Source organism: Macrosteles quadrilineatus, unplaced genomic scaffold (genome assembly GCF_028750875.1).
Source record: "Macrosteles quadrilineatus isolate MER2022 unplaced genomic scaffold, UCM_ALF_1.0 Scaffold_3__2_contigs__length_128488019, whole genome shotgun sequence".
Classification (NCBI taxonomy): Eukaryota; Metazoa; Arthropoda; class Insecta; order Hemiptera; family Cicadellidae; genus Macrosteles; species Macrosteles quadrilineatus.
The window spans coordinates 15,892,133-15,909,084 of NW_026542596.1; the positions used below are offsets into that span (position 1 = coordinate 15,892,133).

Below are 16,952 nucleotides of genomic sequence, written 5' to 3' on the forward strand. Positions count from 1 at the left end.
TTTACCAGTCGTTATCTCTGCTCGATAGTTATACAATTTTTTTTGTCACTAATAAATAAATAAATAAATAAATAGACGTATAGCCCATAATGAATAGATAAACTAATTTAACACTTCTGATTTCCAGCGCGCACCTTCATTCGACGAAAAATGCTTACAGTATACTACTATAAAAAATAAATAGATTAGAGTCATTTTCAACTGTTAAGCCGTGTCAAGCGCCAATTCAAGTTCTTCCGTCAACAAAATAAGCTGTCTCCAGACATGCGCCACTCCCAAAACACGACATATTTGCCGTTCGACGATCTAACGAGTAAAATATCTACACACATGTGTTGTTTTCCCAAAAACTGTTCGTTTCGGGAATTGCAAAGATATTCGTTCACTTTGATGTGTGCAAAAATACCGGCAATGAACGGAAAACACGAGGACGAGCATTTGCTGCCATTTGCTACTTGCGAGCGTAGGTACAGTCTGAAGCCGGCTATAGGCATGGAACTTGAATAAAACCCCCTTTTTGCAAATCATTAAACTAAATTTTAATTAATTATTTTATTATAAAAAATTTATCATAAGATAAAAATATTTATTCTCGGTATATATTAATAATCTAACACATTTAATTTTAAACGTATTTCTAAACTGTTTAAGAACGATGCTATGAATGTTTGAAAGAATAGTTGAGTGTACATTTTTGAGAACTATCCAGAGCTAACGAAGAACTAACGATTGGTATAAATATAGGCATTTATAGTCAAAAAACTGTGCCCGCTGGAAATTGTACAATTGTGAAGTTAGCGTACCCACTTTGTATGCCTCGTAACTTTTTTATTTGTTTGAGAACTAACGAAAAAATTTGGGAACTGTCGAGGACTAACGAAGAACTAACGATTGATATATAGATGTAAACATTTCTCATCAGAAAACGAACCCGGAAGTGTGAAGTTAGCGTACCCACTTATTATCGGCTATAACTTTTTTATTTTTTGAGAACTAACGAAAACATTTGGGAACTATCGAGAACTAACGATGAACTAACGATTGGTATGATCAAAAGTGGATACGCTAATATGGGTACGCCAACTTCACGGACCTTAAGTAAAGAACAGTTTTTCCTATAATTTTTTCCTGATTTTTCATCAATTTTTTTTTATAGATCTACAAACATAAAAGCTATGTTTATCCTTAAAAGGTGTCTCTTGGTACTTGTAATTTCGGTTGCTTTAAAAAGTACCCCTGCCGCAGTAAACCTGCAGACTCAATATTATTTTATACTCAAATATTCCCTGAAAACTGTCAGCTTGATTTCCTATTTAAATAAAATGAATTATAATGAGTACCTAGGTTTGCTGCTACAGGGAAGGTATTGAGGTGAGTTTTATATTGAAATGTTGATAGCTTAGTATGAAATAAACAAAATTGCCAAATTTGATTATAATATATCCATATATAAGCAAACTACAACAGTTTTTTTGATTCTCCGTAAGAATAACATGGGCATTTTGAATTTAAGTTTTTTTTAACTATATCAATAACCGTTAGGCATACAACAGCCCTTTGCTATACTAAATTATTTCTTTTTTTAAGCTCTACAAAATGGGTTAAGAAATAAATTGCAATTTGTTTGGTTATTAGGGTCAAAAATGGGAAAAACCTATTTTAACCCCATAACCCCATATTGATTTTTAGCTCCAATATAAAATAACTAAAAAACAATCAAAGATACGAATTTCACTACATTAACATTTTTAAAGACCATAATTTTTTGAGTAAATTGACGTTTATTGCAATGTTCTACCTAGAATAGTTCTCGAGTTATAGGCGTTTTAGTAAACGGCGCCCCCCGCCATATTGCCCCCCTCCCCCCCGGGTTGTCGACCACGCTGGGGGGCGACGACATGCGTTTTCGTGATCACTATAGTGCCTATAACAACAATCAGAAATAAAATTGCGTCACCCTTTTCATGCATGCTCAACCCCCTTCAGATCCTGGACTAGTATATAATACCAAAGATTACAATTGTTTTCACTGTAGAGGAGGGGGATTGTTTGCGTCGTTATGCTACACCTGTAAACCGATATTCAGCCCGACGATGATAGCACGTAATAGTATATTACGTTACTAGTCCTGAAAGTAAGTGTTTACCGGACGAGTGTGGTCGTTCACGTGCGAGACGAAGTCGAGTACGGGATTACCATACGAGTCCGGTACACACATTTTGGACGAGTTACGTACGATATTTTACGCCATACTACTTAATCCGTACAAATCCTTATATATTTCCACCAACTAAAGGACTAACAATCACTAGTTATCACCTCTGAGAGAGGTTATGTTTTTGTTTATAATCACTAATTGCCACGAAAGTACAGTATAATCAGCTGATTGGTGTCCGGTAAAACTCATTACAGAACAGTATTACGCAATGAAACCCCATTTGAATAAGCTGGTGGCAAACAGCTGTTTTCTGGACTAAATCCTTGCGTGGAAAGTTCGTCAAAATAATGTAGTGTGGCGTAAACAATGTTTACGTCAACAACACACACACAGCCATGATAAGAGGCGGAAATCTGACTGGTTGGCGATTATGTACAGTAGTTAACCTTGAATAAAAGAACGACGAATCGAATCATACATCACTTTTGTTTTGTTAGCTTTCGTATTTCGCGCTGTTGTGTCGACTCAATTGTGCTGCTGCTAGAACCATATGTTGCAAGATAATTTATTTAGTGCGCTTTAAAATTAAAATTTATGTTTTATCGTTTGATATTTAATACTGAATGAATATTTGTGTACCAAACAGTTATTAGTAACTTCACTTACAGTGCTTATCATTGAAGAACGAATTTTTTTTCACTTTTAGAGCTCATTTTGACTTTACTAGTGATTTGTGAACGTCGTAGTAAATTTATACAACGCCCGCCCGCACGTCTGCTAGTGATAGTCAAGTCAGTCACATTGTGTTGTGGTTGTTTATATGTGAAGTTATAAGGTAAGGCTTTTTGTTATTAACTTTATAATGCCATTCTTGTTGGCTTAACTTGTTAATTAGACCTATTAAGAATAAATTCTAAGTATGAATTTGCCTATTGCTGTATTAGGCTTGAAAAACATATAGGCTAGGGTAAGTTGAATATTTGTTACTGCCAGTTGGTACTGTAAAGGGTAATTTTGGAGATTCAATCGATATGTTACAGCTTTGAATTGTTTTGTTCTAGTTCAAAGGAAAATGTCGGCTTCTCCTATCGCCCGTCAGGCTACACAAAGCCAAAGCATCCCTACCAAAAGAGTGCTACTTACAGACCCATCACAACTTCCTGTGGATTATTCCTCCACACCGGGAGGCACTCTGTATTCCACCACACCTGGAGGTAAAGAAATGTATAACCTAACTTACATTAACTTATTTTCCCTCAAAATAAAAAAAGATTAGCCTAAAAATGGCATAGGCCTAACTTAACTTAAGTTAGCTCTAGGCCTACAAATATACTTAGGCCCTAGGCATGTAAGCTACTCGTCATATTTTTGTACTGTAGCCTACGGTAGCTTATTCAGTGCTAAGGTAAGCCTAGATTGTTTTATTTATAAATAAAGCTTAACTTAGGCCATGAAAAATCGGAAATTGTGCACCTTTAACTTATGCACTTTGCCTTGTTTCGTGCTTGGAGAGAAAGAAGCCCAGAGGCTGCGGCCACACGGGCGTTTTTTTCACGCACAAACGGAGCGTGAAAACACGCGAAAAATTAGAGTAGCATTGAAACAAATAGGCGCCCGCTACTGCGGGTAAACACACCGTGTGTGGCATTCCCCATTAATTTAAGGCTGCTCATATTTTTCGCGTGTTTTCAAGCTGCGTTTGTGCGTGAAAAAAACGCCCGTGTGGCCGCAGCCTGTGGAGAGCAAACAGCTGTTGATTGTGTAAGCCTAAGTTAGATCTTTTGCCTCACTCCCCAGTTAGCAGCTAACTTGATTTCTGGTCTCTTTGTTCTCGACACATTCATTGTTTACAGAAAGGGTTTGGTAATCAGCTGGAGTGGGTTTAAATGCACCAAGCGCTCTTATTGTTTGTTTCTAGGCATATTTTTTTATATTGGCGAGTCTAACTTATGAGTTAAGTAACTTAACTTAGGCCTACTTCAATAGGCTCTAAACAAAGTTAATCAGACAGTAATAGTGTTGACCTAAACTTACCGTAAGCTTTAACTCACTCTGTTGTGCAGGGTTGACACCCGTCCCGATTCCGCCGGGATAGTCCCGATTTTGGCTGACCTAAGGTAGCAACCCTGGTGTTGTGATTGAAACTTAAGTTATGGGTTGTATTTTACTAAGTTAAATCCTGTAACTTATAAGTTATTTGTTATTGGTAAACTTAGTGGGTGGAAAGAAGTATTGTAGGCCTAAGCTGCACGACTCGAAGGTTTTAACGGTAGACGTCCCTGCATAAAAACCTGTGTGAGGCTTGGTGAGGGTGGGCACTACTTCAGCTCACACTCTCTAAACACTTAAGTTTACTCGGCCTTGGGGCGTAATATATGCTACTAACCTAATAACTTGTAGCAACGTCATAGTCCTACTGATTTTGATTTAGCCCACTCTAACTTAACAATCAATTTTCTTTGGTACGGTACCTATGTCCTTAAACATAGGTACTGCTTTTAAAATCTCTGATTTTACATCAACATGAGCCAGCCACAATCTCAGTTTGTTTGTGTTGGTTAAATAATTTGAATTAAACTAATTATGGATTGTACATTTAAGTTACCCACAGCTGCTTGCTCCCCTTGTACTTTCTTTGTCACAGACCTTGGTCTTGTACAAACCACCGTAGCAATACCACCCCATTGTGCTTAGATTCATAAACTAAGACTTAGTTTTTACATCTATGGCGGTTTTCTAAAAAAATGGATGTCATTTTCAAATTAAGGTGCAAAATACTACATGGTACCATTAAATTAAAAAATCTTAGCTTAAACAGCCTAATTACTGTTACAAAACAAAATATTTTCACTAAAACCTAACTTTTAAAATACAAAAATTACAGTATTCATTGCAGTTAACACGTTTTGCTACTGCAATAGTAATTTTTCATTCATATGGACCAGTGACGCACAGTGGCGGATCTAGAGCAGTCACAAGGGGGGGGCGAACCAGGGAGTCAGGGGCGGTTCGGGGGTACCCCTCCGAAAAATGTGTGTAAACTAAGTCTCCTAAATCACAGTTTTTTACCATTTCTTTGTCCAAAGTTAGTGTGACAAATTATTTTACGCAATTTGTATGCACTACTGTATTACATGCAGTAAAAAATATATGTATATGTATGCCCGAGGGGGGGGCGGTCGCCCCCCTCGCCCCCCCTCTGGATCCGCCACTGGTGACGCACATCTGCGACAGCCGGTGTCTACCCATGGACACATTAGGCTGGTCACATTTAAATAGACCTGACGTCGCATATTTGCGTCGGGATCCCAATGTTATTAAAAAGCTTAGGCCTATATCGACGTAACACTATTTGAAGGCCCCGAATTCTCTGCAGTGGTCTACAGAGATGTCTGTCGCAAGTGTATCACTTGATCTGTGAATATGATATTGACGTCATATGATAGTTGGCAACTAACTGTTTTACTTTGCTGCATCACTGGCCCATTGTCTGTGTGTACTGTGAATGAAGGGACACCCAGTCTAGATGTGTAGTATTGAAATGTATACCTTGGTCCATGGCAATGATCGCAGCATCGCATATGTGGTGATTGGTTGCGAACATGTTAAACAAATTCTATGCCGTTGATAGTCCCAGGTTGCAGCCTGATTAGATTATTTTTGTAATTAACATGCATAATATGATAGTTTCAACATGTGATGTAATTTAAAGGGTACGGTACAACGGCTGTGGAATTAATGTCAAATTGTTTATTTACTGCTTTCCCGGCAAATCAGGATTGTTGGGTTATCGGGATCCTGAGTTTGTGGGACTTTAACTGTAGCCTATAGCCACCCCCCTTCTAACCATTTCACTTACCTATTAGCCTACTGTATTTAATGTTTATGTTTTATATATTTTTAAATTCTAGGAACTAAGATTGTCTATGACAGATCCATGCTGTTGCATCTGCGCAATTCACCAATAGCCCAGACCCCTCCTAAGCATATTTCAACCATCCCTGACTTCTTAATCAAGGGTAATGAGTATCCAGAACAACCAAAGGAAAACGGACATGAAGTCTCGAGCCCTGTCAAGAAAAGTAAGTTTGTGTTGAAATAATTATTGCTTGCCTAGTATTCATCAGATTTTTTCCGAAAAAAGTCAGTAGTTTCGTGACGGTTTGAATGTGAAGGCAGTTGTCCTTGACCATTGAACAAATTGTCATGGCTAAAGAATCGCCTGGTCTTAGTCACAGGAAAAGCTGCTGTACAACTCATCTTGTACGATCCTGCACTCACTCAGCATTAATCAATAATCAATCATGAGTTAAGTTATTTACAATCATGCATGGTTCAGCAGATGAATTCTATAAACTATTTAAATCCAGGCCTAAAGTATTGAGTGGGCAGGGCAGTAAGATCTGTTCAGCATGCAGTACACAGTCGTCGAATGTAGGCGAACCAAGACGAGCGCGATAGTGTACTCGGTGTGCTCGTGTACATTCAGAGTAGTTCGCATAGCCAACCAGGGAGCAAGGAATACCATAGAGTGGCAATGTGGTGCGCGGACTGAAGCCGACCTTGAAACGCTGGAAACTGGTGGAGGGGATATGGCGCGCCGGCGGTGATGAGTCACCCTAGTGGCGAACTTCTTGGGGGTTGTATTGCTATCTGAACTAAATGACAAATGACAAATGACAAATGACAAATGACAAATGACAATTCTTTATTGCACATAACATCTGTTAAAGTTATTACAAATGTAATACACAGACAGGTACATTGTCAAGGTTTCTAATAAATAAGGAAATCTAAATAGGTATATAAAAAACCTAGGATTTAGCCAGTAAGTTACCCCTACAAAGCTACAGCATGGTGGAACTGTTTATGTTAGGAGAGGTTGATGAGAGATTGGGTGTCTGTTACCAGGAGTCGTTGAAAAATTCCTCAAGAGTGTAATATGCTTTTTCTACTAAAACTGTTTTGATTTTGTCTGTAAATTTTGCTAAGTTTAATTGCTTTAAGGAGTTTGGAATTTTATTGTAAATTTTTAACCCCATATAGAGAGGACTTGTTTCATATTTTTTTAAATTATGAGTGGGGTATTGAAAAATGTCTTGTCTTCGGGTATTATATGAGTGATTACTAAGATAATTTTGAAACATACCAGGATTTCCATGAACCATTTTTAAAATTTCAAAAACGTATATTGAAGTTAGAGTTAAAATTTTAAAATTTCGAAACAATTGTCTACATGATGTTTTTTTGGGGCAATTTGCAAGAGTTCTGATTATTGACTTTTGTTTTTTAAAAACTTTGTGGACATCTGTGGCTGTCCCCCATAAAGTAATACCATAGCTTAAAATAGAGTACACATAAGCATAATAAACATTTTTACATACTTCCAAGGAGGTAACCTGAATTAAAACACTTAAAGCATATCTTGTTGGACTGAGTTTTTTGTTTAGAAAATTAATATGTTCTGTCCATTGTAGTTTACTATCCAAATATATCCCTAAAAACTTTACTACATTTGTGGGCGAGGTAGTAGTTTCTGTTCCAGTGGTTGAATTTCTCAATTTGAAAATTAAAACACTAGTTTTATCTTCATTCAAAAGTAAGCCATTTTTTAAAAACCAATTTGCTATTTCTCCAATTGTTTCTTTGACATCATCATGTAACATTTTAACAGTACTTCGTTTGATGAGAGCTGTTGTATCATCTGCATAAAGGGTAAAGTTACAGATTTGACTTGAAAAATGAAAAGGTAAATCATTAATATATGTGAGGAATAAGAGAGGACCTAGGATTGAACCTTGCGGAACTCCATAGTTATTATTTGCCCAAGAAGAGTATTTGTTCCCAGAGGCGGTTTTAATTACTGTTCTTTGTTTTCTATCGCTTAAGTAAGACTTCAAAAGTTCAATTATTTGTCCATGAAAACCAATTGCTGTAAGTTTTTTGATAAGAATTTTGTGATTAACACAATCAAAAGCCTTGGATAAGTCGCAGAACACACCAGCTGTGCACTGCGGCTCATCCAAGGCCTTCAAAGCGCAATTTACAAAGTTGTTTAAAGCTGATTGGGTATTTAGATTTTTACGGAAACCAAATTGTTCCTTGCAAAACTTGTAGTTATTTTCCAAAAAGCTAGATAATCTAGTGTGAAGAATTTTTTCATAAACCTTTGAAACATTACTTAATAAAGAGATCGGTCTGTAGTTCTGTACTTCATTTAAACAACCTTTTTTGTGAATGGGTACTATTTCTGAGAGTTTTAGTAGTTGGGGAAAAACACCTTCTGCAAAAGATTGATTAATTAGTGTAGCCAAGATGTTTGATATTTCATTTGCTGACCATTTCAATAATTTAATGGGTATACCGTCCCAGCCACAGGCATTACTGTTCTTTAAACTTAGAATAGTTTTTTTTACTTCAATTTCATTTGTTTGACGAAGATTACCTAATTTTGTCACCTGAACTGTAGGATTGTTAGCATACGGATTGATATTAGCACTGTGTGGCATGTTTGGCAGCTTAAGTATATTGACAATGTTGGAGTACTGATAATTAAACAGTTCCGCCACGACTACAGCATCATCAATAATTTCATTGTTGACCTTAAGTTTAATGTGAGGCTTAACAATTTCACTTTTAACACCTACACCTAATTCTTCCTTTACAACATTCCACATGGCTTTGGACTTATTTTTTGCTTGCATTATATACCTATCATTTGCAGATTTCTTAGCTTTTTTAACAATCTTTTGAAATATCTTTTTGTAATTTTTTACATAGCTTAGAAAATTAGGATCATTACTAAATTTTGCTTCATAATGTAATTTTCTTTTGTTTATTGATGACACTGTTATCCCTAAAGTAACCCAAGTTTTTGATTTACTTTTATTTTTTGCTTTAAAAGGTTTAACTGGAAAGATTTCATCCATACTTAATTTAATCTTAGCCAAAAAATTTTTGTAATTGTTATCCACTGAACCATCTAAAGATAAAGACATCAAATTACATCTCAAGCTATTAATAAATGGGGCGATGGATCCTTCAGGAAAACGTCTTCGATAGGATTTTACAGAGTTTGTTGATTTTAATTTAAATTTACTACTAATAGGTAACTGAAGGAATAGAGCATTGTGGTCAGACATAGATAAATCGAGATTCTCAAAAGGAGCTTTACCATAATTTATAGAAGTTAGAAAGTTATCAATGCAGGTTTTTGTTGTTTTTGTTATTCTTGTTGGCTCTTTGATGTTTATCAAGAAACCATGACTACTAATCATATTTTTAAATTCTTCTACTAAATTACTATTCTTTTCTAAAAGGTTAATATTAAAATCAGCTGCTATAACAATTTGTTTATAGGGGGTTTATAGGGGAACTATAGTTGTGTTTGTTTGTATTGCACGTTTTATTATCTAAAGTAGTAAAACGTTGTGTTGGTACGGAAATTTTAAAAGATAATGAACACTTCTCAAAACAAGACCCTGAACAAAATCATTTTGTTTTGTTAACAAAGACTATTAGCACAAAATATTTCACTGTGCGGCTTCACCCATATAGTAGGTAAAATTGTTTAGTGAATAATTCACAAATAAAGATTTAGAAACCTCGTAACTAAAACAATTACGTTTTAAGGCCAGTAGATTTATTCTACTTTGTTTTCCACGTATTTGTATTGGAATAATGGTTTACATGAATGATGTTTTATTTATTTTTATTGAAAGGATAATATTACGTATATTCATGAATGATGTCTTAACAGTTTACAATTTAGATAGGAAAATAAAACTTTATACTCCTCCGCAGCAAACCTGCCGACTAAGCGAATAATTTTCATTTATCTGAATCGGTTTTCAAACAAATGTATTTTTTAAGATTAGGTTTAAGGAGTATACCAAGGTTAGCTGCTGAAAGGAAACTAATAAAGTGTTTGTTTTTTAGTAAAGTATTAATAACATTATAATACATTAGCCAAGTTTGATCAAAATATATCCATAAACAAGCAAACATTTTACAATTCTCCAATAGAATTTAACATGAGAATTTAAAATTTACAATTTTTTTAATTTTCTCCTTTACCAATAACCGTACAAAAACACTTTAATATACAAAATTATTGGTGTTTTTAAGCTCTTTGAAAAAGTCTAGAGGGAAATTTTGTGTTTTGAGGGTCAAAAATGAGAAAAACCATTTTTTACCCCATAAAACCCCGTCCCATGGTCCGATCTTGCTGGTTCGAGAAAAGTCCAAGGGACTTTAAAAATAATGTAAGGTCAGTTTACAAATCGACGCAACACGCTCTTTCCAATGAGCCGTCAATGGTCAACTCAACCGACAAATTTTGTGTTGGCGTATTAATTATATAGATTCGTGTTTTAAGGCCTTTTAAGTGATATTTTTGTTTCAACAAAGGTAAAATTTTGTATTTGTCATTGAGAGTATAGGCCTAGATAACAGAGGAAATAAAACACGGTAAGTTTTTTTTTTACTAAAGTGCTATGTTATGAAAATTTAGATTAAAGAATAATTCGCTTTTTTGAATTTGAATTTTTTGTTTGTCTAAGAAACATGTATTAATGGTTGATTTTATATTTAATAATGGTTTAGTATTCCGAATTGTCAATAACTACGGTATACAAAAAAAAAATGTAAAAGTTGAAATTTGGTTCATTTCGAACAACTTTCTCGCTGACGAAAATCACCTGACCAAAGAATTAAAAACTTACCAGCAGACCAACTTTTTCATGTCCCAAATTTTACGCAAACTTATTTTTTGCTACATAGCCTATTTATTATTTTTTCAATGGTTTAAAATTTCAATTTACAAACTTCAAAAACATTATTACTAAGGTGGTATAGTGTGTGGAGCTGCCAGTTGCACCTCTGCTTAACACAGAGGGTGGCTTCAGCACCTCTACATACTGTTTAAAGAATAGGGATTGCCACTCTATGGTATTCCTTGTTCGCTGTCGCCAACATTCGTGTTCGGGTGCGCTTGCATTTTTTATAGTCTTCCGTCACGAATTAAAGGAGACGATCTAGGACGAATACCGAGCGCAGACGGGCACGAACGTAGCCAGTACACACTCGCTGTCATTCATAGTCAATGCTCTCTTCCTACAGTATTTACTGCAGTGGTTGTGTAGTAAGAGTTTAGTTTTTGTTATTTAATTATTTACTACTAGATCTTTTAGAGATAAACTGTACAATATATGGAGTGCTCTAATGAGGAAACACATGTTATTTTTGGAACTATACCGTAGTGAGCCTGTGGCCGTGGGATAGTTTAATTGTATACATATACATATATAAAGTGCATTATCTCCGTAACCGTTAGGCATAAAGCAACGCTTTCAATACCTATACAAAATTATTTCTTTTTTTAAGCTCTATAAAATGGTTTGGAAAGAAATTATGAAATTTTGTGTTTTTAAGGTTCAACAATTGGCAAAAATCAATCTTTCCCCCCATAAACCCCTGTTCCCATGGTCCAATTATGCTGGTTTGTGAACTCCTTCAATTAAACGTAGGTTTACATGCTTGTACCAAATTTCATCAACATTTTATAATTTTTTCTCAAGTTATCGTGCTAACAGACACATACACAAAATACAAATATATAAAAGAAATATATACAAAATATAAAAGAATACATTGGCTAGACTTCAAACTCGTTCGAATGACAGGCCATCGTTTTGATGTGGTACATGAAGACAAAAGAAAACCCTATAATCACGCCGCTCACCACAACCAAAATTTAGAAGGCTGCTTACCCTTAAAGCCCTTCACAATGTAAACCATCATCAAAACCCTAAATGCAACCAACTGGTCTTAAGAAATTCTGAATTAAAAAGTTCCCCTCTGGTTTAAATTTAAGATCTAGTAAAAAAAATGATTCAACTCAGCAGAATTTTAATTTTCTTTTAGGCTGATTTTCTATTTCTTTGATCTGTACTCAATCATATGTTTTCAAAATTCAACTATTTGTAAACTTTTAAACTTTTTTTTCATCTGCAGGGTGCCACTTTGTCACCCTTGAGCAAATTTAAATATTCAAAATGGCGGCCAGGATGGCTTAAAAACTGGACATGGGCTATATCTTTCCCTATAGAAGAGACAGGATAATAATTGTTGTGTTTAATTTTATGTTTTAGTGGTCAGAGAATACCAATAATTGATTATCTTAGTAATAAAATATATATTTTTTCTTTAAAAGTCAATAGGATGTCATTGGTGAATTGAAAAATGCATTTTTATTAAGTTATGTTAAATTACAACAAATTTTGAAAATGATATACCACATGCATTTTTATGAACATTTTTGAACAAAATTGACTCGGTACCAATGCTGTTATTTATTCGGTGGTTAATACTTCATTTCGATATGTAACACGTTTTTGGCTGCCATCTTGAAATGCCATATTGCATATAAATATAATATTTTTAATGTAATGATAGTGTTGTGACACACCATCTTAAACTAGATTTTCATGCTGATTTCAATTATGAACTCCGTTAATTTAACATCCTTTTTTTTGTTTTGAAGATATATTCAAACGATTGCTAACATTGCTAATCTTGCTAACACATACAATGCTGCTGATAGACATGCAAAAAGTAAGAAGAATTAATATTCTGCTTAAAAAATGCTCCAAACCTAATGTCAATGTCTAAATGAATGTGGTTATAAGTCAAAACTTAGTTTTTGTCCCTGCAGGAGGAGGGTTTTATTCCCTTGCTCTGGGAAGTGTCAGATTTAAAGACACCTACATTGAACTGATTGATTGATAAAATCATAAAATGTAAGAAATATTAAAATTTAGAGATGTTTTGAATTTTTGAAATTCAGGCAGGTTTACTATTTCCATATAAATTCCATACAAATCCATATAGTAAATCAAGACAGTTTCTTAGGTTTTCAAAATTAATTTTTAAAATAGATTTTGTTTTAACATTAAAAGTGTTTTTGTTCCTTTGTTGCAGTTGAGGAAGAAGAAAATGATCAGTTTGATATGGACATCTAAAGCGATATTGTCGATCAGATAATTGGACTTTCTCAGGTATCGCTGTGTAATCATCACTATTGTTGGTAGGAGCTTTATGTTCCTTTTAGAATCTGTTATTTTGAATCGCTTGATGACTTGAAACAATATCAAGACTGCCTATGTCAAATTTGCTAAAAAATTTTAATATTGCAAGTTACATCCTGATGGATAAATAACTTTCTGCTTTTCGATTAGAAAGCATTAATGAGTATTTAAAGTGTTAAACATTCAATAGATATTATTGATGGTGAAACTATTACTTTAGCATATCTGTGAATCAAAACATAATACTGTAGTGGTTTAATCATACGTTTTCACAATACCCAAACTTGTTAACAAACATGATATTGTTATATATGTGCCTTTAATTTGACATTTGCATGATTTTTTTAGAGCATCTTTAAAAGTTTGGAAACATATCATACTTTTTTAGTTCTAGCTCGATTGCAGCGTAATTCATTATTGCCAAATACTGATTGTGCTATCACGTTTTTTATTCACATAGCCTGCTCAAATAATGTTATTACAGTTATGTAAATGAGATTCAAATAGCTTTGTAGGCATTATTGAAAACATTATACCTATAACCTCTTTACATGATAGTTAAATTAAAAGTAAACAATTACTTTAGCCTATTACCTACCTATTTGTTTTACTTTTGTCTGGAGAAACCTTCCTCAACTACTGGTATATTCCAGTATTAAAAATAAAAGCAGAAGTACCTAGCACATTTAATCGGTTAGGTTTAGTTTACCTTGGAATCTGTAACTTTAAATCATGGTTTGTTTATAGTTTGCCCTTTATAAGCATAATAAAAACACACCATGAGAAGGTGTAGGCCTAATAGCACAGTCTGTAACAACCCAAAAAATAATGTTTTCATAGCCTAAGCTTTAAAGTTTTTGTTTGTTACTTATTCTTGTTGACAATAAATGTGAAATGTACGTATTTACATCATTAAGGAAGAAATCCCATGGTTTTTTTACCTGATTATAAAAGTTCAAATTTCATGACATTCAAATAAGACATCCTTTTTATGACATTCAAATAAGACATCCTTTTTTAATAAATGTCTTAACAAACTTAAAGTCAGACAGTGAACTGAATAGTATTGTTCAGTAAGACAAAAGGGCAAAGTGATGGTTATTGAAAAGTGACTGTAGAATCAAATTATGATCAACTGGATTGATATTGATTATTGACCAACTGCCTAATTATGAATCATATTGTCTTTCCTTTCACTTTTTGTAAACTAATTCAATTTATTTGCGTTTTTATAGTTGTTTTTTGATTGGTGATTTTGTTGGTAACTTTTTGAAATGTTTATGCACATGTAGTTTTATTAACACCTTAAAGTATTCATATGAGCGAGAATCTTAAATCTTGAATGTTTGATAATTTATATTTCCACAGTAAGATGTTAAATAGCAATAAGGTGTGTTATTCCAGTGTAATCTCTTTAGTGATAGCCTGTTAGGAATAATTATCATACATTTATTGTAATAGCATATTAGGAATTACCTTTGACATGAATTTATACATTGTAATGTATCGAAATTGCCAAATGTTCTCAGATTTGTTTCTCTTTTACCTCATTACTAAAAATTCCTAGTCATATAGAGAAAGTGGAAAAAGTGTCATTTATAGATTATGTGCCATCGGTTTGTTACCTGTTTTTGGTCACAGATTTATAAAAAAATATTAATTTGTGTACACTGTGTTTTATTTATTCCAAATTTCACACAGACCCATGGGAATTCCAGTTTTAACAAAAGGTTTGAGTTTCCTTTGGTAGGTATTTAAGTTGGCCATGTTAAGGAATGTTACATTTTTCTTAATCTCAGAGGAATTGGAGTCATAAATTCCTAGTTTGATATTGAATTCAAATATGTGCTACTTTTTCTTTCAAACAGGTCACTGACTTTTTGGCAACCCATTGTTTGTAAAATTCTCAGAATTTGAGAACCACACTTCTTTCCTATACCACTGAGACCTCTTATTGACCAAAGCGGTAGCAGCCTTGCAGAGTTTACCTATATAGCCAAAGTAAATTGTTTGTCAACGTTTAGTGTTTAGGCCTACAAGTCTTGGATACCACTCTAGTTTAGGGGTATGGGATTTTTTGTGATTTATTTTAATCTGTTGCTGCTGTTAGCGAGTATTATTTATTTAAATACCCCCGCCGCAGCAAACCTGCCGTCCAAGCGAATTTCCATTTGGCTGAATTGATTTTAATTTATTTATTCATCTATTTAAATAACATTAGGTGTAACGAGTACATAGGTTTGCTGCTACAAGGAAGTGTGTTTTTAAGTAAAATAATTATAGCTTAGTACAAAATCAATATATTTGCCAAGTTTGATCAAAATATATCCATAAACACGCAAACGACAACATTTTACAATATTCTCCATAAGAATAACATGGGAATTTTAAATTTACAATTTTTTGTTTTCTCCGTAACTAATAACCGTATGAAAACACTTTGATATACTGAATTGTTTGTTTTTTTAAGCTCTTTAAGAAGGTTTAGAGAAAAATTGGGAAATTTTATGTTTTGAGGGTCAAAAATGAGTAAAACCAATTTTTACCCCATAAAACCCTGTTCCCATAGTCCGATCATGCTGGATCACAAACTCATTCAAGTTTATCCCGCCTTACACCTTCAAACCAAATTTCATCAAAATCGGATAAAAATTACTCAAGTTATCGTGTTCACGGACATATATAAAAATTTGAACGAATGGTGTTTATGGCCTCTGGGGACATCAAAATGGAAAAGTAAATCGGTCCGGGCCTAAGTCTTACCATGAGACCTACGGTACTTCCCTATAGGGAAATTCGCTAATAGAATAATTGTTAGGAAAATGAATATAATATCAAACTGTAAGTTCAAGGAATCGTTATGACACTAGAAATACTACCAATCTCAATGTACCTAGGAAAAGTTGGTGAAGTTTAATTTTTTCCCCTGGTTTGAATACGATCAGTTAATAACCAGCCTTTTCAGAAACTCCGAGAAGGAAGTCATGATTACTTTCTACTCCTGAAGAAGAGGCCATTGTAAAAGGCCTCATAATCGACATTGTCCCTTATGAGGCCTTTTACAATGGCATATATCTTCTTCAGGAGTAGAAAGGGGACGATGTCGAAGTTGGACAACGTTAAACGTGGACTAAGCGTATTTCATTCTTCTTTGCTTTGTATATTTATTGTAACTAGCTAGATTTATTATTTTTATCATATTATAATTGATCATATTTGTTGGAAAATTGCAGTCTCTGTTATTTTATGATTTTGTGAAAAAAAATTAATTTTCTGTAAAAGAACAAAATTTTACCCTATGGATAAATATATATGGATAATTTTACACTACTTTTTGATTACACAGCTGTTAATATTTAAAATATATTTCAAACTATGTTATAAGGAATTTGTCAAAATGAAGTGTTTGCAATATTTTTTTTCTGATTTTGAAATCGATTTTCTTTTGCATCGTGTCAGGTTTTGCAATATAATGTTCTCTTACAAAATCAGTGGAAAATTAAGATTTTGTGATATTAAGATATCACAGTAACTCTTAGAATTATTTCTTATAGCGTTAATTATTGTACGGGTTGGTTTCTGCATTTTGTACCACTTAACCTCTAACTGAATATGGATATACAAATAAGAGCTTACCCTCAGAGAGCCTTTGAATGTTTTTAGAATACTAGAGGTTTCATTGGCACAGAAGTATGGTATCATGGCCG

The 16,952-nt window shown here is 33.9% G+C and overlaps 1 protein-coding gene across 2 annotated transcripts; it reads left to right on the forward strand.

Moving 5' to 3' along the window:
* Positions 1–2,588: 2,588 nt before the first annotated feature.
* On the forward strand, positions 2,589–14,913 carry LOC128990416 (eukaryotic translation initiation factor 4E-binding protein 1-like). 2 transcript variants are annotated; one of them, XM_054412772.1, is made up of 4 exons: positions 2,589–2,993; positions 3,220–3,372; positions 6,070–6,240; positions 13,139–14,913. In XM_054412772.1, exons 2-4 carry the CDS (start codon positions 3,231–3,233, stop codon positions 13,177–13,179), a joined length of 354 nt encoding a protein of 117 aa, XP_054268747.1. In that variant the 5' UTR covers positions 2,589–2,993; positions 3,220–3,230; the 3' UTR covers positions 13,180–14,913. The 2 variants fall into 2 exon arrangements, with proteins under 2 accessions (XP_054268747.1, XP_054268748.1); XM_054412773.1 differs by having other exon boundaries at positions 2,926–2,949.
* The last annotated feature ends 2,039 nt before the right edge of the window (positions 14,914–16,952 follow it).